The sequence below is a fragment of the Triticum aestivum genome, chromosome 5A (assembly GCF_018294505.1).
Source record: "Triticum aestivum cultivar Chinese Spring chromosome 5A, IWGSC CS RefSeq v2.1, whole genome shotgun sequence".
NCBI lineage: Eukaryota > Viridiplantae > Streptophyta > Magnoliopsida > Poales > Poaceae > Triticum > Triticum aestivum.
Genome location: NC_057806.1, coordinates 79,957,691 through 79,980,405, shown reverse-complemented (window position 1 = coordinate 79,980,405; position 22,715 = coordinate 79,957,691). Strand labels below are relative to the sequence as shown.

Sequence of the window (22,715 nt, the reverse complement as noted above, 5' to 3'; positions counted from 1 at the left end):
GCTGGCCGGCCAGGAATGGCGGCGAGCGACACGGCACGGGAGCATGAGGGACGAGCGCGGGGCTGCGCAACCGGAGGGGCGGGCACGAGCGGAGAGACACGGTGCGGTAAGAGGCACGCCGCGCACAAGAGCAGAGCTCCGACGTTGGCGACGACGCAGGACAGGATGCGGTCAGGGCGGCCGGTGCGCGTGCGGGCGCCGGTGAGCGAGGCCATGGCCGAAGTGGCCGGAGCAGGGGAGGAGGAGGAGTTATCGGGGCCTCACCACGGGGCCGTGGGGTCTAGGCAGCGGTGCTCGGGGAGGAAGACGGGGACAACGTTCCGGTGAAGAGGCGAGGTGGTCGAGGCGAAGAAGCTCCGGTGAGGTGGCGATGGCGACCGGCGACGGCGTCGATGTCCAGGGGTGGCGAGGTCTGAAGGTGATGGTGACGAGGTCCTCGGGCGGCAGCGTGGTGACGGTAGGCGAGGCCGATGGCGTGCGGCGAAGAAGCAGTGGGGCGGGGCAGTCCGGCGACGGTGGGGTGGCGTTGGGTTGTGCGCCGACGTCGGGCTTGGGGGCGACGGGATCGGGGCGCCCCCGATCCAGATCTCGCAGGGGGGGAGTGGGAATTGTGGGTAGTGAGTGGGGGAGTGGTGCGACGGGATAGGGTTTCTGGGGGGTTGGTGGCCTTGTAGGCCAGAGATGGGGGCGGCTGGGCCGGCCGGTCGGCCAGCTGGGCCGAGGCCCAACAGGAGGGGAGGTTTTCTCCTTTTTTGTGTTTTATTTTCCTTTTGTTCCTTTTCTTTATTTCTTTTCTGTTACTTTTAGTTTCACTTTTATTTTAGATTTATGACTTATAAAAGTAGTCCCTAATTTAGTCTAAATAATTATACTACGACCACATAAGTTTGGGCAACTAGATAGAATAGTTTAATAATTTTTTTAATTGTAAAAAGCATTTGATTAATTATTTTGCTACTATTTTATTTACTTTAGGACAATCAAACACTTTCAAAGATGTTGGTTTCTTCACCATTATTACTTATGCATTATTTGGCTCACTCCGAACATTTTAGTTTTAAGATTGGAAAACTTTTATTATTTGTTTGATTTTGAATTTGGATTTGAATTGGTTTCGAATTAACGCGAGATTAGTAACCGTAATGGAGTTGACGTGGCATCATTAGTAGAGGGTTACTATAGCTTGATTATCCGGGCGTCACAATCGTATCACACTTGATAATCATGTTTACATTGAATTTCATCCTTTTTTCTTCTTGATCAAGGATCAGGTCACGAGGAGAACTCTCTATCGAGGTAGATGTGTTCGAGGTCTTTACCCGTTGATTCCGGAGCTTCAACAACACAATAAACAAGCTTGTGGTGCTATCAATCTTTCGGCCATACGATGGCACGACCGTTTAGGGCATGCTTCATTTTCCTTAGTTGATCGTTTACTCAAAAAGAATAAACTCCTGTTTGTTGGGGACCGAAATGTTAAAACCATTTGTGATTCTTGTCAGAGAGCAAAAAGTCATCAACTTCCATATCCTCTTCCACTAGTGTCTCTACTCAACCATTGCAATTATTTTTTTCTGATGTATGGGGTCCTGCCCCAAGTTCTGTTGGTAGACACACATACTATGTCAGTTTCATTGATGACTACAGCAAGTTCTCTTGGCTCTACCTTCTTAAAAAAAGGTCCGAAGTTTTTCAAGTCTTTAAAAACTTCCAAGCTCTTGTTGAACGGCAATTTGATAGGAAGATTCTTGCTGTCCAATCCGACTGGGGTGGGGAGTACGAAAAACTCAACTCCTTCTTCCAAACACTAGGAATTTCTCATCATGTGTCATGCCCTCACGCTCATCAACAGAATGGGTCTGCAGAACGTAAGCATAGGCACATTGTTGAAGTTGGCCTTGCTCTTTTGGCCGGAGCTTCTATGCCCTTAAAATTTTGGGACGAAGCATTCCTCACGGCCGTACACATCATAAACATGCTCCCTAGTAGGGTTATCAACAACGAAACTCCCATAGAACGACTCCTTCGTGTAAAACCAGACTATAAATCACTTCGTGTGTTTGGATGCGCATGTTGGCCAAATCTCCGCCCTTACAACAACCGCAAAGTTATGTTTCGCTCCAAACAGTGTGCGTTCCTTGGGTATAGCGCTCAGCACAAAGGTGTCAAATGCTTAGACATCTCGTCTGGTTGAGTCTACATCTCTAGAGATGTTGTTTTTGATGAGACAAAATTCCCCTTTGCTGATCTTCACCCCAACGCCGGCGCCTTACTCCGTCAAGAAATCCTACTCCTTCCACCTCACCTCTCCGGTTATGATCAAGGGGGGCATAAAAACTGTGATGATCATTTGCTGACTAATCCTCCTAACCACTTGCATGAGGCTTGTGATGTTCCAGGAGAGCATAGTGGCGAAAATGGTGAAGAAAATGAAGAAAACAGTGCAACACACTGTCCATATCGTGTGTGTCACGGCAGAGGGAGCAGATCCGCCTCGGGATCCGGCGTGCCAGGTGCGGCAGGTGAATCTGCCTCGGGATCCGGCGCGTCAGCTGCAGCAGGCGAATCCGCCTCGGGATCCGGCGCGTCAGCAGCGGCGGGCGGACCCGCCTCGGATCCAGCCGCGAGCAACTCCGCGTTGGCCACGCGGCCTGCTGTGGCTGGTGGTGGCGGCTTCCCCAGCCCGCACCAATCAGCGGCTGCCATGCGCCAGGCTCCCACGGGCCCGATCGGCTCGCGGTTTGGCACCCAGCCGGCTGTGTACAAGCGGCGCGAGGCAGGGCGATCGGCTGGTGCGGGCCCAGCTGCGGCAGGCGCTGGCGCGGGATCAGATGCCTGCCTCGATCAGACCGTGGTCGCTGGTCAGGCGGGATCTTCTGCACCGGTTTCCTCCTCAACGCCCCAGTCGCGAGCCACAGAAGATCATCCAGGAGCAGAACCAGCAGAGACTGCTGGTGCAGGCGGATCCGCCTCGGATCTGGCGCAGGTGGATTCATCTGCCGGATCTTCTGTGGCGCAAAACAGCACTGGTGCACCACAACGTCGCACACGGCTGCAGTCAGGGGTAACTAAGCCTGTTAATTATAAACACATAACAAAATATGGTTTGATCTGCTCCACAGGTGAACCAGGTGAGCCGAATATGCTTGAGGAGGCCCTTGGCGATGAGAAGTGGAGAAAGAGGCAATGCGTGAGGAATATGTGGCACTACAGAAAAATAAAATGTGGCATTTAGTCCCTCCAAGGCAAGGTAAAAATCTCATTGATTGCAAATGGGTTTTTAGAATCAAACGCAAGTCTGATGGAACAGTTGATCGTTACAAGGCAAGGCTAGTTGCTAAGGGTTTTAAACAAAGATATGGCATAGACTATGAGGACACATTTAGTCCGGTGGTAAAAGCTGCAACTATTCGTCTTGTCCTATCTATTGCTGTTTCCAGGGGATGGAGTCTTCGACAGTTAGATGTACAGAACGCGTTTCTTCATGGTGTTCTGGAAGAGGAGGTTTACATGAAACAACCTACTGGGTTTAAAAACAAACATGCACCCTCTTATGTATGCAAGCTTGATAAAGCACTGTATGGACTGAAGCAGGCCCCTAGAGCATGGTATTCTCGTCTCAGCAAGAAAATGCAAATGCTTGGATTTGTTCCTTCAAAGTCTGACACTTCATTGTTTATTTACAATAAGGCCAATACATCAATATTTGTTCTTATATATGTTGATGATATTATTGTCACAAGCTCCTCTGATGAGGCAATAACAGGACTGTTGAAGGACTTAGGTGCTAAGTTTGCTCTGAAGGATCTTGGGGACCTGCACTATTTCCTAGGGATTGAAGTGAAGAAGCACAAAGATGGACTTCATCTCTCCCAGGAAAAATATGCAAATGATTTGGTAAGAAAAGCTGGGTTGCAAGGCTGTAAACCTACCACCACTCCTTTGTCTAGTACAGAAAAATTGTCTCTCACAGAAGGAACACCCTTGAGCTCAGAAGATAGCACAAGATACAGAAGTCTGGTGGGTGCACTTCAATATTTAACTCTCACTCGACCTGATATTTCTTTTGCTGTTAACAAGGTGTGTCAATTCCTTCATGCACCAACCACAGTTCATTTGACTGATGCAAAACGGATAGTAAGATATGTGAAAGATACTATGGGCATTGGCCTCAATTTTAGCAAGTCATCTTCCACTCTTGTTAGTGCATTCTCTGACTCAGATTGGGCAGGATGTTTGGATGATAGACGCTCCATTGGTGGTTTTGCAGTATTTCTTGGATCAAATCTGATCTCTTGGTGTGCCAGAAAACAAGCTACTGTTTCAAGGTCCAGCACAGAAGCAGAGTATAAGGCACTAGCTAATGCTACTGCAGAAATTATATGGGTACAATCCATTCTTAAGGAACTTGGTGTAAAAATCACTCAAGCTCCATGTCTGTGGTGTGACAATTTGGGTGCAACTTATCTTTCAGCAAATCCAGTTTTTCATGCAAGAACGAAACACATTGAGATAGATTTCCATTTTGTCAGAGAAAGAGTTGCTAGTAAACTTCTAGACATTCGGTTTATACACTCTCAAGACCAGGTTGCAGATGGGTTTACTAAAGCCTTGCCCATACGAAGCTTTGAGAACTTCAAGTATAATCTCAACTTGATGAAGTTGTGATTAAGGGAGGGTGTCAAACAACATTCTTGTGTACGTGACAAGGGGCTGCGCACTGATCAATATCTTGGTAGTTCGGCTAGGTGGTTAGCTAGAGTTTATCTCCTCTCTGTAATCTTATCTCTACTTAGCTTCTTCTTCAAGATGTAATCTAAACTGTATGCGCTATCAGGGAGGTGCGCCCCTGCCTATAAACACGTACGGCGTCCCCTCCGATCGAGGTAAGACGCTTTCCGCCATCGCACAATGACAAGGGGGCATGGAAAGTTTAATCCCACCCTGGTAGTGAAGGATGTATTGTACCAACATATAAGGTTGGCTCTTCCACACACTACTAAAATTTTGAAGAGATGGCGCACACACACGCTCCTCCATTGCCCGTGTTTCGTGAGCGAGCCAAGTCAGGCTACAACATATGACACGGCTACTTCCCTGACATCGCCGACCACCTCCACAACATGTCGATCCCTTCTTTCAGGGATTGTTCGCAATTGATTTTTTTTACAAAGTATAAAAACGACGTCTTGGCAACAGTAAAGCCATATGAGACCAAAACTATGAAGAGGTAAGACCGATCAACCTTTCCAGCCACCCCTCTAATCGCATACACTGATACACATCACCTCGAACAGCGGTCGATATTCTGTTCGGTTGTTAGCAATTGATCAACAAAGGACCAGGTGTCGGGCCGTGGTAGGGTAGTCCTTGCATTGAATAGGTGGAGTGCAGTCTCAGGGGCCGCAGGCAGAGCTGGGGTTGCATCACAAACCAGCTTTGCGCCTACATGATACACACATAATACAACATTGTTCATCCAGCGATTTCGGGTAAACACTCCTCTTATCAACATCATCAGAAAACTCCAACATACTGTATTTTGTTAGACAACACACGCTACACTATCAGCAGCAACACCAATTTCAGACTCAAGAGTAGCCTGAATACAATCCTCTCGATGTACATTTCTACACTCTTCTTCTGAACACAAAACGGCACTCAATCTGGTTCGTGTTCAAGAAGCAAACAAGGTGGAAGACCACAAACGCCGCTTCTGCATGCACATACAGATATTCACAGGTTCACTACATGGCGTATACTATCTCCCCGCTGCTGTCCATGTCGATGTCGAGGTCCGAGTCCAGGTCATCCATGTCGTCGTCGAGGTCAAGGCCGTCAGGCAGGAACTTGTTGATTCCGAGGGCGCCGGCCGCCGGTATGGTCGCCTCTGCCATTATCTGCATGATCTCGTTCATGTTCTGCATCGGCTGGTCAGGCTCCTCATACTGGTTGCTCACTGTGGGACCGTCCATGAGGTCGGCTGGGAGGTTCTTGAGGAACCATGGGTGGTTCTTTATCTCAGGTATGGTGATCCTCTGCAAGCTCAAATGGCACAGGCGTTATCCTGAGGGCCGAACAAGCGAAACCGTGCGCGTGTCGATGGAGTGAGTACTCACCGTAGCTGGGTTGGCAACAAAGATCCTTGAGAGAAGGTTTCGGCAGTCCATTGGTATGTGAATGTAGTCCGGAATCGAGTACGGAACACCTAATATTTTCTGAAAAAGTTGAGCTCGGTATTTAGATGTTTGGCTATAACTGCAACTTGTGGAATTGCTAAGCTGAACGGCTGGCGGCATACCTGGATTGTCATTTTGAAATTCTTGGGATTTTCCGGATCCTCGAAAGGGTAGGCGCCGACCAACATCACGTAAAGCGTTACGCCACATGACCACACATCGGCAATCTCCATTCAGAGATAAATTATTAGTGCTTGAGCAAAAAACATGAAATACTTTAGATGTTTTTTTAGAGAGAAGTACTTTAAATGGTTGCTCCTCAATACCATGCACCACTCATGCCAACGAAAGGTGGATGGAATATTCATAAAGCAAGTAAAGCTTTTATGGCCGAGCAAAATGATTCAAATTAGGCAGCAGATGGTGGCAGAGTATGCATGAGACGGTTTAAACTTGAAAGCGCCAAGGTGGATGCATACCTTGCCATCGTATTCCTTCTTGAGCAGAACTTCAGGGGCAATATATGCCGGGGTTCCCACAGTTGACTTTGGTTGAGAATGTAGCACCGATGACTGTAAATTAGAGAAAAACAGGAGTGCAGATCACTTAAAAATCTGGCAATGGCATCCAGCACAAGTTTCATGGCGTAAGATGGTTCACATAAGGAAGCACTCAGGCGCCGCTCCACCAGATTAATACTAGCACAGAATACCTTGGAATAACCAAAGTCGCATATCTTGAGGCGAGGGGTGGTGCTTCCATCCAGCAGAGTGTTCTCGAGCTTTAAGTCACGATGGCATACTTGCTTGACGAATAGAACAAATTCATGTTGTCAGTTGCATAGGAAACTACATGGAAAGGTAAAATCATGTGGTAGGATAATTCGGGAAACAGATTGATACCATGGAATGGCAGTAGCTAACTCCAGATATCAGCTGCTGGAAAAAGAAGCGAGCCTGAACATACACATCAACTGATGAGTTAACCAACACGACAATTGTACCATCATACAAATCTTGATACAAAGGACTATACGGCAGAACTGTGAGTGAAGAGATATACCTCGTCGACGCTGAACCGACCGGCGGTGCAGATGCGGTCGAAGAGCTCCCCGCCGGAGGCGTACTCCATGACGATGGCGAGATGCGTCGGCGTCAGAATAACCTGAAGAACCGCAAACAAAAGGCAAGGCAGAACTCGTTCTTTGCATCATTCCACGACATAACCATCGAAGACGGCGATACTGCAAGCAAAGCGATCGTGTCTTCATTCGTAGTAATTTTCACTCACCTCCTTGAAGCGGATGATGTTGGGGTGCCGCAGCGACCTGTGGTTGATGATCTCCCTCTGCACGTTCTCATCGATCTGCGCGCACGCGCACACGCACGCATCATCAAACTTGTAAAGTGTGCGCGTGGGAAACCGGGAATGAATAAACAATCGAAGTGTGGTGGCGCGGCTGGCGGTACCTTCTCGCCGCGGTCGATGTACTTGACGGCGACGAGCTCGCCGGAGGCGCGGTTGCGCATGAGGCGGGCGACGCCGAAGTTGCCGGACCCGATGCTGCGGACCAGCTCGTACCGGTCGCCGTCCAGCATCACCGGCACATCACTCAGCGTCCCCGCCGGCCCCCTCTCCATCGCCCCCGCGCCGACGACTTCACCGCCGACCAAGACACGGAGATCCCCGCGCGCGCCCTCTCTCCTTATCTCTCTCGCTCGCGCGCTCGCTGCCGAACCTTTCTTCCTAACTCTCTGGCCGCGCGCTTTTCTTCTTAATTCTTATTGCCGCCACTGTCTACGAGTACAAGAAGAGAGGGGGATGACGTCATGGGGCGTGCTTATCCGAGGCTCACCTTTTTTTCCCTTTTACATTCTATCATAGGCTCACCTGACTGGGGGACCCACCTATATCATTGAAGCGGTCCAGGAAATCCACTCGCGGCTTTGAATCGGCAAGGTAACTGGAGCGCGGGCCCGGACGCGGGCTGTCATGGTGGGGCACAAGCGTCGGTATCACGTGTCTGTAGCGTGTGGAGAAGAAGATGGTGGGGAAAGGCGGGAAAGTATCTCGAGCTGGAACCGGGGATCAAATTACTGGTACTCCCTCTGTAAACTAATATAAGAGTGTTTAGATAACTAAAGTAGTGATCTAAACGCTCTTATATTAGTTTACAGAGGGAGTACCTTTTAATATTTTTTTTGCGAAATAAACTACCGGCACCTACGTCTCACGCATCAGGTTTTTCGTGGTGCGTCGCGTAATGTTTTTTCTTCATCATCATAAATATCAAAGGTGATTTGCTTTTTTCTAGTAAAAGGATTATCAGTGAAGGACGCAAAAATGACTAAAAGCTGATTTTTGCTACTAGTATCATGTATTATCAATGTATAGGTAATCGAGCAACTATCTTCTTCTTAGTTAATGAAAGGAAAAGCTTTTGCCTTCATTTCAAAAAAAAAAAAAAACAATTGTTACATCCATTTCCTAGCATCGTACTTCCCTGGTAGAGCGAGATTGCAGTGTTTAGCACGGAGGCAAGGGAGACGAGGGTTGACTGTTAACATCTAGTGCACCACAGCACCAGCGTAGAGGGAGTACCCAACACTACGCACTGCACTGTAAACATCGCAACCTCTGCAGCTTTACAGTACGAGCAACATGCAACCACTCCCTCCGTCCCATAATGTAGCTTTTTGAAGCTACTGTAGTGTCAAAAAAGGTCATCTATTACGGGAGGGAGGCGGTACCAACCAATCATGTCTTTTCCATATAGGGTTAATAGGGTAGAACCACAGTACCACACAGTATATGGCTGCACGGTTCCATGGAAAATGGATTAGAGCCAGACCGCTACTGCTCATCTAACCTGGCCTTCTAAGCAGCAAAGATAAGACTTTTTTTTCTAGAGAAAGCAAAGCTCCAGAGCCGAAAGTCCCATTCTGCTTAAATGGGCTCCAGAGACAAAAGTCCTATTCTGATCCCAAGCTCAAATGGGCTCCAGAGACCAGAGAGATATGCTAGAGCTAGACTTGTACTCCCTCCGTTCCTAAATATAAGTATTTTTAGAGATTCCAATATGAACTACATACGAAGCAGAATGAGTGAATCTAAACTCTTAAAGTGTCTATATACATACATACGAAGTCCATATTGAAATGTCTAAAAAGACTTATATTTAGGAACGGAGGGAGTATGGGCCTCCCAACAGCTGGGGGCTTTTAAGTTCAGCTGGAAACGTACCTATATAAGAGATTGCTCCTGAGATTGAGCCAAACATACACTCAGAAAAAGAAAAGAAAAAAAGCAAAAGAACAAGAGGAAAGAGAGACTGAGACAAACATACCAAAAAAATGTATGTTTTCAATCACAATCGTGTGCAGAGCAGTACCCGAAAGACACATCAAAAATTCCCCCAAAAAGAGTAAATCAGCAATATTGACTTTCAATGAAATCAGACAGCGACTCAGTCAGACTGCAGATTGGACACTATGCCTAGCGGATGTCCCCATTCGCTATGGTCTTGACCTTGCATACCCCAGCCGAAGTTGTGAACGGAACATCTTTGTAGCACGCCACAAGCTCACCGTTGCTGTGCAGATCAGCGGATAACTTCTCCCAGGTTTTGCTTTTGGCGTTAAGAGAAGCCTCAGGCTCACCAGAGAACCCGGCAAAGGTCACCTTCTCCCCGACAGCAGCGGATTCTGGAGGCTCAACCAACTCAACCTAAACTTTCAAATGTCAGTTTCCACCAACCAAACTGGCTGCTGCCACTGTACTTTCATGATGCTTTATCAAACAGAGAGCGCATGAGAGGCAAACGTTCCTTACCTTTGAGTGGTCCTCGCTTGATGCAGCCAAAACCATAGCATGTGACTTTATACCACGCATTGCCACCGGTTTAAGATTGCAGAGCACACACACTTTCCGGTTCTGCTCATTCGTACCAGAAATTGCAAAATTAGGGAGGCAAGACCACCATGGCATAGACCAATGTCGTGACTAGAATGATTCTCAGAAAGACAGACCTGCATTTCCTCAAGAGGGATGAATTTGACAAGGCCGCTAACCACTGTTCTTGGTGCCTCTTCTCCAACATCGATCTCTTCTACGTAAAGTGAATCGGCATCTGGATGCTTCTCTGCTTTTCTGATAAGCCCTACCCGAATATCCAGCTTGGCAACTGAGGCATCCTCTGCTGTCTTTGATTTCGAACCACCAGATTGTTTCTTCTTTGAACTTCCCTCTGGATACGAAAGCGAGACAAGGAAATTTGAGAATGAATTTCTCGAATTATGAAATTGGTTCAGCAGAAGATAACTCAAGAGCACTTCAAGCGTAAGAAAAATGCCGCACTATGCACCGGTGTTTTCAAGAGAACATACAAATTGCATAAAAGTGAGCCACAAAGAAAATCCTGTTTCTAGATTGCCACAGGAGAAAACTGTTCTCCCATGTAATTCACACACAAAAAAACATATAGTAAGAATTTCACAAGTACCAGATAATTTTGTCCCCTTGAGCTTATCAGCAACTTTCTTGGCCTCGGCGTCAGATTGTGCCTTTGAGATCCTTTCAGCTTGGCTGCCAGCGAATTTGATCCTAAACGCCTCAACTTCTTCATCTTTCTGCATTATTTCAAGTTACGAGATATAAAAGCAGGGCCAACTAATAAATTTCTTTTAAAAAAATGCAAATACGCACCAGTTCCTTAAATAGAGGAACTGGCTTTCCTATTTTGTGTCCTGCTGATATAAAATCCCAGGGTCTTTTAGCCTTGGCAGTTTCTCCTTTATCATCACAGAATGACAGATCTTCATCTGGGGACATATTTAATTGTCGCAGCACCTTATAAAGAAACAAACATAAGAGTGAGTTCAGGCAAAGGGGGTCTATTAACAGAAACTCTTAAACATGAAAAAGAGGATTATACTTCTCTAGAAAAGGAAGGCATAAAAGGCTCCAGCAGACAGGCAAGGAGATAGACAACACCAACTGAAGTTTTCATTACGATGGCACAGGCTGCTGGATCTTCCTTATAAAGCCTCCAAAATTGGCTCTCCTGTATTCAACAATTAGCAAGTCAAAGATATAACAGTGCTATTTAGAAACACAAATGGAAACCAAGACAAAGAAATGTATTTACTTGCAAATATGCATTTCCATCACTAGAAATCGCCATTGCACTCTTAAGTCCTTGTTTCAATTTAACCTGTAGCAAAAGGAGTGAGCATTCTGTTTCAGATCCTAGTAGCTGGCACAATGAAACAACACAAAACTAGACAGGAAGCAGGAAATTGTGCCATTTCACATGGTTCAAGTAAATTAATGACCTTCTCCATTGCTTCAAGATATTGTTCAACCCATTTATTAGTTTTTTCTGCAAGCGCGTTGGTCAATGTATGTGACTCGGCATTAGGAGCATCAGGTATGATGGAGTCGTATCCAGCTCCTACCAGAAAAGAAGATCAAAAATCAACTTAACGGAAGTGCCACAGAAAGGGGATAACCGGATGAGGATATAGTATGGTAGTAAATCACAGATAATCAAGATAAATTGGAAGAGAAAATACAAAAATCAACTGATAATACTTCTAGACAGTTAGATGGCAGGTGCAAGATTCTCCCATGACTAACCAGCTGGTTTTGCAACAAAGCTTAACACACGGTTGATGAAGTTTCCCAGGTTGTTCAGCAACTCGCTGTTCAATTTAGCTTGTAAATCAGCCCAAGTGAACAGTGTATCTGATACCTGAACACCCAAAACAGAAGTCAAATTAAAATATTGCAATGAATGTCATTATTAGATATTTTAAATCCATTAAACAAAATGTCTATACAAACCTCAGGGCGGTTCATAAGCAAGTAGTATCGCCATACTTCAGACGGAATATTAGTAACCTTCGCATCGTTGCCAAAGACACCAATACCATGACTCTTGGAAAATTTTCCTATAGATGTGAGGAATATTTAGCTATTATCAAGGGAATAAACATACATAATGTGCCATATTATATATGAATCTACTTCGGGGTAATTTTTGAATCAGGTCCATGCAAAACAGTGTCTCGATCATGCTGGACCATATCTTAGTCCATATATGCTGTTTAGCCAAACAAAAAGGATAAGAGATGCCATAACGGCATAACCCGATGTCTTCAAACCATTCATCCAATTTCATGATAATACTCTGGTGGCAGGAGAACAAGGGAGCGGTCGTGAAGCATGACCCGTAATGAAAACATGGTCCACTGCTTAATAATACCAAGCAACAATATAAGTACACAAACCTATACAGCTAGTCATTCTGGGACCGGAAAAGAAAGAGGTATGTTTAGGTTGAGGAAGGTGTCGATTACTTCTGCAGCATGAAGTGCATCACAATGCACCACAGCTCACAGTGCAAACATGGGCCAAGTACCGGGCAATATGCTCTGGAAAAAGAAATTGCGCTTCGGGAAGCCCAGGTCCAAGAGCCTCTGCAATTGCAGGGGAGTAAACGGAACATGTATTTCTATGGTGTAAACAAATGCAGCTGGATATGCTTGTGGTAGGGCTAGGGTTCCTACCAGCTCTACTCCGTAGGTTATACGGGCAGAACAGCGAGGGTTGGGGGCAAGGGCGGCGGCTCCGGCGCGCGGGCGCCGTCGCGAGGAAGAAGAGGGCGGCGTGGCTAGGGCAAGGTGCGGCTAGGGTTTCCGGCTCCTCTGGAGCCGGGCAATAGGATAGAACTATCTTTATTGCTTAATTCCAAAAGGTATCTTACAATCTAATATTTATAACCTGAAAACGACTAGCCTAAGATAACTTGTGGGCCAAGCCCTTAATCTACTGCCCAGCGGGCCTCCTCCGGTTGTATTGTAAACCGGTCATAACATCTCTCCCCGCCTGCACAAACAGCTCGTCCTCGAGCTGAAAGTCTGGATAGTGTTGGCGGAAATCCTCACGTGGCTCCCAAGTAGCTTCCTCCACAGGAAGACCCGCCCACTGGATCAAGATGAACCATACCCCGCGACGAAGTTGCGCCTTCAACACCTTCTCTGGCTCCGGAAGAAGACGTCCATTGACGGTCGGGGGAAGCGCTGGTGGAGCCGCCGGTGGCTCTCCATGAAAAGGCTTGAGCAGCCCCACATGAAACACATCGTGGATGCGAGCGCCGGCCGGCAGCTGAAGACGATAGGCCACCTGCCCAATGCGCTCCAAGATGGCGAAGGGTCCCGCGTAGCGAGGCCCGAGCTTGCGCTTCGCGCGCGGGTCGAGTGACTGCGTAGAGCGGTGAAGAAGACGCAGCCACACCCAATCACCCACCGCGAACTCCGCCTCGCGATGGTGGTTGTTGTAGTAATGTTGCGCCAGCTGCTGAGCCTGAAGGAGACGCTGACGGACCTCCGCAAGCATCTCGTCACGGGTGCGAATAAGGTCGCCCGCGGCCTCCGTCCTCGCCGTAGCCGGGTCCACCGGCAAGATCGGCGGAGGTGGCCGCCCGTAGACCACCTCAAATGGTGTCGCACGCAGGGCAGAGTGGTAGGAGGTGTTGTAGCAGTACTCCGCCCATGCGAGCCAATCCACCCAAGCACGAGGCCGATCACCTGTAACACAACGTAAATACATGGCGATCACCTTGTTAACCACCTCTGATTGGCCGTCCGTCTGGGGGTGGAAGGCCGTGCTGAAGTGGAGCTTAACGCCCGCCATCCTGAAGAGATCGCGCCAGACATGGCCTGTGAACACCGTGTCGCGATCACTGACGATCGAAGCAGGAAATCCGTGCAGACGGACAATACCGTCGAAGAAGGCACGAGCCACGGACGCGGCGGTGTAAGGATGCCCCAGCGCGATGAAGTGAGCATATTTAGAAAAGCGGTCGACCACCGTGAGAATGACCGACTTGCCTCCCACCTTGGGAAGCCCCTCGATGAAGTCCATGGAGATATCGGCCCAAACCTGAGAAGGCACATCCAGGGGTTGAAGAAGACCAGCTGGCCGTAGCGTCTCCGTCTTGTTGCGCTGACACGTCGCACAAGAGCGCACCCAATCGCGAACGAGGGCACGATCACCAGGAATGTAGAAGTCGGCACGGAGACGATGGAGGGTTTTCTGCACACCCTCATGGCCAGCCGAGTGGGCTAGCAGCAAGACCTGGTGACGGAGATCATCATGAGCGGGAACGAAGACACGGCGCCCATGGACCAGCAGGCCGTCGGAGAGGCGCCATGGCTCCTCCAGGTCGCCGGCCGCCAGCTGCTGCTGCAGGAGAACCGCATCGGCGGCGGTCGCGGTGGCCCGGCGAATGTCGTCGAAGAGGCCGAAAGTCGGCCCTGAGCGGATGCAGAGTGCCTGCCCCTCGGAGTCGCCGGTGACGGAGTCGAGGTCGGCATCGCGGCGGGATAAGGCATCGGCCACGGTGTTAAGACGACCCGGGCGATACTCGACGGAGAAATCGAAGCCGAAGAGCTTGCTAATCCACTGATGCTGGGGCACGGTGGAGAGCCTCTGATCCAGCAAGAACTTGAGGCTGTAGTGGTCCGTGCGAATCTGAAAAGACCGGCCCCACAGATAGGGCCGCCAATGGCGCACCGCCTGCACCAAGCCAATGAGCTCCCGCTCGTACGCCGCGAGCTTGAGATGGCGCGGGGCGAAGGGCCGGCTGAAGAAAGCAAGAGGCCCGTCGCCCTGATGAAGCACAGCGCCGAACCCCACACCTGAGGCGTCACAGTCCACAACGAACGGCCGGTCGAAGTCCGGCATCTGAAGAACGGGCCCCGTCGTGAGGGCCCCCTTGAGGGCCTCGAAGGCTGTCGTCGCCTCCGCATCCCAGGCGAACGCGTCACGGCGCAACAACCGCGTGAGTGGAGAAGCGATGACACCAAACTCCCGGATGAACTTCCGGTAGTAGCCCGCAAGGCCGAGAAACCCGCGAAGAGCCCGCGGAGACTGGGGCGTCGGCCAGGCAGCGACGGCGGCCACCTTGTCGGCGTCCATAGCGACCCCGTCGACCGAGATGACGTGGCCCAAGTAGGCCACCGAAGGCGTCCCGAACGAGCACTTCGAGCGCTTAAGATGGAGATGGTGCGCCCGAAGCTCGTTGAAGACGATGGCGACGTGTTGTAGGTGCTCTGCCCAAGATGCACTGTAGATCAGAATATCATCAAAGAAAACGAGCACAAACCGGCGTAAGTAGGGTCGGAGGACGTCGTTCATCATCAGAGCCTGGAAAGTTGTCGGGGCGTTGGTGAGGCCAAAGGGCATCACTAAGAACTCGAAGTGGCCGTGATGAGTCCGAAACGCCGTCTTGGCGATGTCATCAGGGTGCATGCGCACCTGGTGGTACCCCGACCGGAGGTCGAGTTTGGTGAAGAAGCGCGCCCCGTGGAGCTCATCGAAGAGCTCGTCAACCACCGGAATAGGGAACTTATCCTTGAGTGTGACAGCATCGCACGGTAGTCGATGCAGAAACGCCATGTGCCGTCTGACTTGCGGACGAGAAGCACCGGTGCGGTAAACGGCGAAGTGGATAGCCGGATGATGCCCGCCGCGAGCATGAGTGCACACTGCCGCTCCAACTCATCCTTCTGCAACTGCGGATAGCGGTAAGGCCGTACCGCCACCGGTGCAGAGCCTGGCAGAAGATGTATACGGTGATCGTACGCGCGGGCGGGCGGCAGCCCCTGTGGCTCGGTGAAGATGTCGCCGTGCTGCTGTAGGAGGCTCTCCAATAGTGGGTGCTCGGCCGTGGCCGTGGTCGCGGCGAGCAGGAGTGGAGGGGTGGGTGCGGCACCCCCAATGCCGGCCCACCAAATGCGGCGGCCTAACTGCCAGAAGGTCATCGTCAGCGCGTCGAAATCCCAGAGAATAGGACCAAGAGTGCGCAAGAAGTCGACGCCGAGGATGAAGTCGAAGCAGCCCAAGTCGATGCCGGCGCAGGTGATGGAGAATTGCTCGTCGCCAATAGTGATGGGCACGTCGCGGGCGAGCCCGTGGCAGCGGAGACGGTCACCATTAGCGACGGTGACTCGCAACTGTTCACCGCCGGTCGGCTGTAATGCCAGGCGCCGCATGGTGGTCTCCGGCAGGAAGTTATGTGTGGACCCTGTGTCCACTAGGGCCACCAGGCGCTCACCCTGGATCATGACCGGTAAGAGCATCGTCCGTTCATCACGGATGCCGGCCAGCGCGTGTAGGGACACCACAAGGGCGGTGGCCGGGGCGGGCGCGGGTGCCGCTGCGGGCTCCGCAAGGGCTGGGGCGCCGAGGCCATCCTCCAGTGGCTCCTCCTCAGACTCGTCTGTCGTCTCCAAGTAGAAGAGGCGGGGACAGACATGACCTGGTGCATAGGGCGCATCACAGTTGAAGCACAAGCCCAGTCGCCGGCGTTCCAACTGTTCCGCCTGGGTGAGGCGCCTGAATGGCCGCGTCGGTGCCGAGGCGGCTGCCGGAACGGCTGCAGGGGACGCCGGTGCCGCCGGAGACGGCCGGAGAAGCTGTCGGCCCCCACGTGGCGCAGATGGACGCGTCACGGCCTGGGCGCGCTGCTCGAACGCCCGGGCATAGTACATGGCCGTGTGAAGGTCTTGGGGCCCCTTCATCTCGACGTCCACGCGGATGTGGTCGGGGAGACCGCCGATGAAAAGTTCCGCCCGCTGTAAGGCCGTCACACCGGGTGCGTGGCACGCCAGGGCCTGGAAGCGATCGGCGAAGTCCTGCACCGTGGAGGTGAACGGCAGACGGCCCAACTCGGCCAAGCGGCTCCCGCGTACCGGTGGCCCAAAACGCAGAAGGCACAGCTCTCGGAAACGATCCCACGGGGGCATGCCGCCCTCGTCCTGTTCGAGGGCGTAGTACCATGTCTGGGCGGCCCCGCGGAGATGGTAGGATGCCAGCCAGGTCCGTTCCGACGCGGGCGTGCGCTGGCCGCGAAAGAACTGGTCACACTGGTTGAGCCAGTTAAGCGGGTCGTCGGAGCCGTCGTACGTGGCGAAGTCGATCTTGGCGAACCGAGGTGGCTGCTGGTGTGGCGCGCCCTGGCCCACTGCCTCGGCGTTGCGGAGGGCGGATGATGGCGCACAGGCCATGGTGGAAGGCCCGGCGTAGTTCCCAGCGGCGCCCGACACCGCGGGCTGCAGCGGAAAACCCGACAGTGGATGGGCCTCCGGGTAGGCCGATGGCTGCCCGTTGAGCCAGCCGGGGAGTGGCGATGGGGACGGCGGAAAGCGGACCTCCTGTATTGGGAGCCCGCTCGGCGAAGACCTGCCCAGGTTAGGGCTGGGCGGGGCCGGTGGAGGACCCTGCTCCGAGGCCGCTGGAAGGTAGGGCGCGACGGAGGACGGCGCGGCCGGCGTGGTCCAGGTGGGCCACTGCGGCACCGTGGTGGCGACGAGTGGCGGGGTTGCCGACGCGATCTGCGGCGACCACTGCGGCCAAGGCGGCGATGCGGCCGCTGGGGCGGGAAGCGTCGGGTAGCCTCTGGTGATGGCCCCCGATGCCGAGTACCACGGAAGCGCCTGCTGACCCGCGGCCATGGCTGGATGGAGTGGTGGGGGCGGCCCGTACGGACCTGCCAGGTAGAGGCGGATCCCTTGAACCGCGGTGACGAGGTCGTTGAGGACGCCCGCCATGGCCTCCGGCGTGAACTGTTGCGGCTGCGAGGGAGGTGACGGCGGCGGCGAGTGTTGGACGGGGGCCAGTGGCTGCCCTTGGCCCGGCGTGGTGCCGGGTGCCGTTAGGGCCGGCGCTGAGAGCGACGCCGTGGTGCCCGCCGAGAGCGAGGCCGTGACGCCCGGCGCAGAGGCGGCGGTGGTGGAGGAGTTGGCGGGCAGCGGTGGTGGTGGCGGTGGAATTGGCGGAGACATGGTCGAAACCCGGTTACCTGATACCAAATTGGTAGGGCTAGGGTTCCTACCGGCTCTACTCCGTAGGTTATACGGGCAGAACAGCGAGGGTTGGGGGCGAGGGCGGCGGCTCCAGCGCGTGGGCGCCGTCGCGAGGAAGAAGAGGGCGGCGCAGCTAGGGCAAGGTGCGGCTAGGGTTTCCGACTCCTCTCGAGCCGGGCAATAGGATAGAACTATCTTTATTGCTTAATTCCAAAAGGTATCTTACAATCTAATATTTATAACCTGAAAACGACTAGCCTAAGATAACTTGTGGGCCAAGCCCTTAATCTACTGCCCAGCAGGCCTCCTCCGGTTGTATTGTAAACCGGTCATAACAGCTTGACTGATAAATCTCTTGAAAGTCAATAGGACTTTCAGCTCAGGTAAACAGGAAAGTGTTAACCAAATATGAATGACTAGCATGAACTGTGTGCGACAATCAAGCGTTAGGTTCAAACAAAAATGTGGAACGTACCTGCTTCATAGTTCAAATATTCAGTAACGCTTATGGTTTTCATCATTGTCCAGTTTTCACCAGTTCCCAGTAGTGTTGAAGGGAACATGACCTGAAAATTACATTTTAACAAATAAGTAACTCATGGAAAAGAAGTACAGGCATTAAACGAAAAGCCAGTATACACATGCTATCCATACATTTCAATACAGCTCGCATTAGACTGGCTTCTTAAAGGATAATTTTTCAATTTCTAAAAGTACTAATTACTTGCAACGAAAGCAAACTTTTTCGAGCTATAACAGAAAATTCATGCCAGAATTGGCTAAAGCACACCAAATGCAACTGACCCTTGAATACTGTTTGTGTGTTTGCAGCTTTTGCGTGATTTAACTATTACTTATAAAAAAATCAATATTATAAAAAAATCCTTATAAAAATAATGCCGAACAATCACAGTACTCCACTGAATAGAGGGTCAAATATTCAGCAAGAAATCATAATTTGCATTTTTTTTCAGTCCTATTTTGTGGTGAAAACAAACCCACTGGCTGGGAATACTATTGTCCTGAATTACCAGTTGAACAAAACTTAATTTACAAATATATGCGCTAACATAGGTATGTTTGGATGGTATCCAAAACTCACCCTACAAATATTTGGTCGTGTCCAAAATTTTGTTATTTTGTTGGATGGTTGACGGGATTTTTGGCTTGCCAATGCCTCTTTGGCAACTCTAGTTCATCTTTCTTGCCATATTGACCAAAATTTTGGCTAGCGAAATGAAGCCAAATAACTACTAAATTCATGCCAAAACAAGCTTGAATAACTAAAGAAGGTGTTCACCATATCATAGACATCATACCGTGTGAAATGGCACATTATCTTTACCCATGAACTGGAACAACTCTACATTATCAGGATCCTTCCACCACTTCTCCCAATCAGGCGTATATGATGCTGTGATAGATATGTACCCAATTGGTGCATCAAACCAGACATAGAACACCTGCAAACAATCATAAATGAGAAATAAGATAAATGCATAACAGCAGAATATCTTGATATCTGATATGCCCAAACCTTGTCTTTATACTTCTCATGTGGAACAGGAACTCCCCATTTAAGATCTCTGGTGATACAACGTTGCTTTAACCCTTCCTTCAACCATGCGTTTGTTGCTTGAATAGCATTTTGACTCCACATACCAGCTACTGAAGTGTTGTTAATATAGTTTACCAGCTTATCACTCAATAGAGGAAGCTCCAAAAATAAGTGATCTGTGTCACGAATACGTGGAGCATTCTTACAGACCTAAAAAACAGAAACAGAACAGGAAGGTTATCATACGCAGTTTCACGAGTACACACCTTGTGCGCTCAGGTAAATCATAATGGTACGCTGAACACAACTAAATATATTACAATAAGTATTGTGCATGCTTACCTTGCACTTTGGATCAATTAACTCGGTTGGGTTCAACAATTTGCTGCAGTTTTCACATTGATCGCCTCTTGCCGCTTCATAGTTACAGCCCTCAGTCGGACATTTCCCCTCCACGAGCCTATCAGCTAAGAATCGTTCACACGTGTCACAATAAAGCTGCAAAGCAGAAGATATTATATAACAGAAACAGCATGCAGAGATGAATATATGCAAGACCAGGCTAGGAATTAGCTGCACCTGCTGCATGGTATTCTCCGTGAGCCATTTGTTCTCCATCAGTTTATGGAAAATTGCCTGGCAGACTTCTGTCTGTTCAGGAGCGGATGTCCGCCCAAACTTGTCAAACTTTATGTCAAACCACTTGTAAACCTCGTCATGGATAACATGGTACCTACATTTTCAGCCGGGAAAGCTTACTATGAATAAAATGCTTTCATTATTCATATTTACTATCAAAAATTTACTAGCTAGGTGTGTAAGCATATCACAGGTTGATAACTGAAACTTTTGTGCATATGTGTGTGTAGCGCAATTCAAAGCAGTGTTGGATAGATTTCATAACGGTCAATTTCCGAATCCTGTAACAAAAAAACCAAATTTAACTAAAAAAGCATCAAGAAGTGAAGGCTCTCTCACTTGTCACAGATCTCCTTGGGCGAGCACTTCTCCTCCAAGGCCTTGGTCTCGGTGGCCGTCCCGTACTCGTCGGTGCCGCATATGTAGATCGCGTTGTACCCTCGCAGCCGACAGTACCGCGCGAACACGTCGGCGCTGAGCACGCCTGCAGATCACGACCAAAATCGAAACCATCAGAAAAACAAAAGGGTGGGTAAGCGAGAGCTCGAGGCAACAAAATTGGGGGAGGAGATAGCACAGCAGAAGGGGTGCTCACATCCGATGATGTTCCCCAGGTGCGGGACGTTGTTGACATAGGGCAACGCGCTGGTGATGAGTATGTTGCGGCGGCCGGGGATCGGAAGCTTCGGTGGCGGTGACGCCATGGGGAGGGACGAGAGGTTTATCCGTTTAGGGTTAGGAGACTTGGGCGTGTTCGGTCTGCAACAGCAAGCAATCAAGCAAACAATCATCAGATCTCCAGCAGCAAGCAACAGTCAAATAGCAGCCACAACAGCAGGCCTTCAGGTGGATCAACACCACGCAGCGGCGTCGGCGGCAGCACACAGCAGCTGGGTCAGCGACCATCACAGGCACAGACTAGCCGGCGGCAGAGCAAGTCGCCGCCGCTCCGCGCGCTGGTAACCCCTAAAATCCTAGGTGGTCGGAGAGGGGAGCGGGAGAGAGGGACTCACCTCCTGGCCGGGATGCAGCCGCCGCCGTCGATGACCACCAGGGAGCGGGAGGAGGGACTCACCTTCTGGCTTTTCGTTCGGCAGCCTCGCTTCTCGCCCAGGTCGCTGGCCGGGCCGCGCAATCCATTTTTTTTTGTCTCAGCCCATTCAGCTGGTGAAGCGACCGTTGCAGCCCGTGGGAAGCCAGCTGGGAGAGAGGATGCAGACTAAAAAAAAACTATGTATTTGCTTTTCTTTTCTTCTCCGATTTAGCAGTGTACAGAGAGCGTTTTCTGTGAAAATTTTGTGTTCTTGCACAGAAAATAGTTACGGCATAAATTTAGAGTGATCTAAATTAGAAAGTAACATGAAAAATATATAGCATGATTTAGGTCAAATTTTGGACATTTTGCACAGAATAAAAGCCTCGTATGTGTACCACCAACCAATCCTCGCATTTGCATAAGTTTGCAAACCAAAAGGCGCAAATCCAATTCGGCTCTTGGAACCATATGCTCTTGTGCACCAAATATAGATTTTCCAAATGACAAAAAAATATGTGTCACACCAAAATGTTACCTGCAAATTTTTAAGGGGAAAGCTTAAATATTTTCACCTATGCAAAAAAAAAAACAAGTCAAACGCCAAATGTTACCTCTAAATGTTACACTTAATCTTTTTTTTACCAATGAAGCATGCTCTCCCGTTTTGCATGGAAACTTTTAAACATACTTGTTACACTAACATAAACATCTAAAAAAATTGTATTTGCTATTTTTTTAATTTACTATTCATTTGGGAGCGTACGCTCCTAGAGCCAAAACAGACATCCCACCAAAAGGGCACATGCAGTCTCTAACATCAACAATGACGTACCAACTTAGAGCAATGGTGGTAGCTAATTATTGCCTAAATGCATCCATGTCATGACCATTACCTATTATAGTTGCATGTGAAGGAGCAACATATTTTCTTTATCTTTCCAGAATTGTTGGCACGTAGTCCAGGTCCATGTCGACAAAGTAAATATCTTCTCCATCATGGAAGCAAACATAATTGTGCAATGTCAAACTAGCGGCAAACAATCATCTTTATTGCTAGCAGACAATTCCTCTGAAAGCGTGCACTGATGACACCGATATATGGCGATGCATAAAACGCACAATCCCTTTGCTCATCCAAGCAAGCAAATTTAGTGTAGATGATGGCAGCAGGACCTCCTTTTGGCTTGATGGTTGGTTAGGTAGAGGCAGACTTCTCCATTTTTTCCTGCACTTTATACCTTCACTAAAGATAAATCATGCACCGTGGCTACACTGTTTGTTGATGGATAATGGGATATTCAGTTGCACCATAACCTTTCAGACACGTCCGCTCAGAAAATGCAGGCTTTATTCAACTGCCTTCGGCGGAGCGATTATGCTAGGGAAACTTTCCTCTAGGAGGGGGGAATCGAAGCCCTCACCATCACCAATGA

At 49.8% G+C, this 22,715-nt stretch overlaps 2 protein-coding genes across 2 annotated transcripts; both read right to left on the bottom strand.

The window, feature by feature from the left end:
• Positions 1-5,514: 5,514 nt before the first annotated feature.
• On the bottom strand, positions 5,515-7,972 carry LOC123102395 (serine/threonine-protein kinase SAPK9). Its single transcript, XM_044523735.1, has 9 exons — positions 7,649-7,972; positions 7,470-7,544; positions 7,242-7,343; positions 7,082-7,135; positions 6,892-6,984; positions 6,659-6,751; positions 6,302-6,406; positions 6,120-6,218; positions 5,515-6,038 (listed from the first exon to the last, which is right to left on the bottom strand). The coding sequence occupies exons 1-9, from the start codon at positions 7,817-7,819 to the stop codon at positions 5,748-5,750; spliced, it is 1,083 nt and encodes a 360-aa protein (XP_044379670.1). The 5' UTR covers positions 7,820-7,972; the 3' UTR covers positions 5,515-5,747.
• A 1,539-nt stretch (positions 7,973-9,511) lies between these two features.
• LOC123102394 (probable methionine--tRNA ligase) lies at positions 9,512-21,442 on the bottom strand. The gene is made up of 18 exons (XM_044523734.1): positions 21,260-21,442; positions 20,842-21,005; positions 20,586-20,730; positions 20,187-20,340; positions 19,950-20,105; positions 19,587-19,817; positions 19,369-19,512; positions 18,525-18,615; positions 12,024-12,130; positions 11,817-11,931; positions 11,513-11,631; positions 11,326-11,391; positions 11,113-11,241; positions 10,884-11,027; positions 10,681-10,807; positions 10,208-10,425; positions 10,011-10,112; positions 9,512-9,905 (listed from the first exon to the last, which is right to left on the bottom strand). The coding sequence occupies exons 2-18, from the start codon at positions 20,948-20,950 to the stop codon at positions 9,675-9,677; spliced, it is 2,388 nt and encodes a 795-aa protein (XP_044379669.1). The 5' UTR covers positions 20,951-21,005; positions 21,260-21,442; the 3' UTR covers positions 9,512-9,674.
• Positions 21,443-22,715: the final 1,273 nt, after the last annotated feature.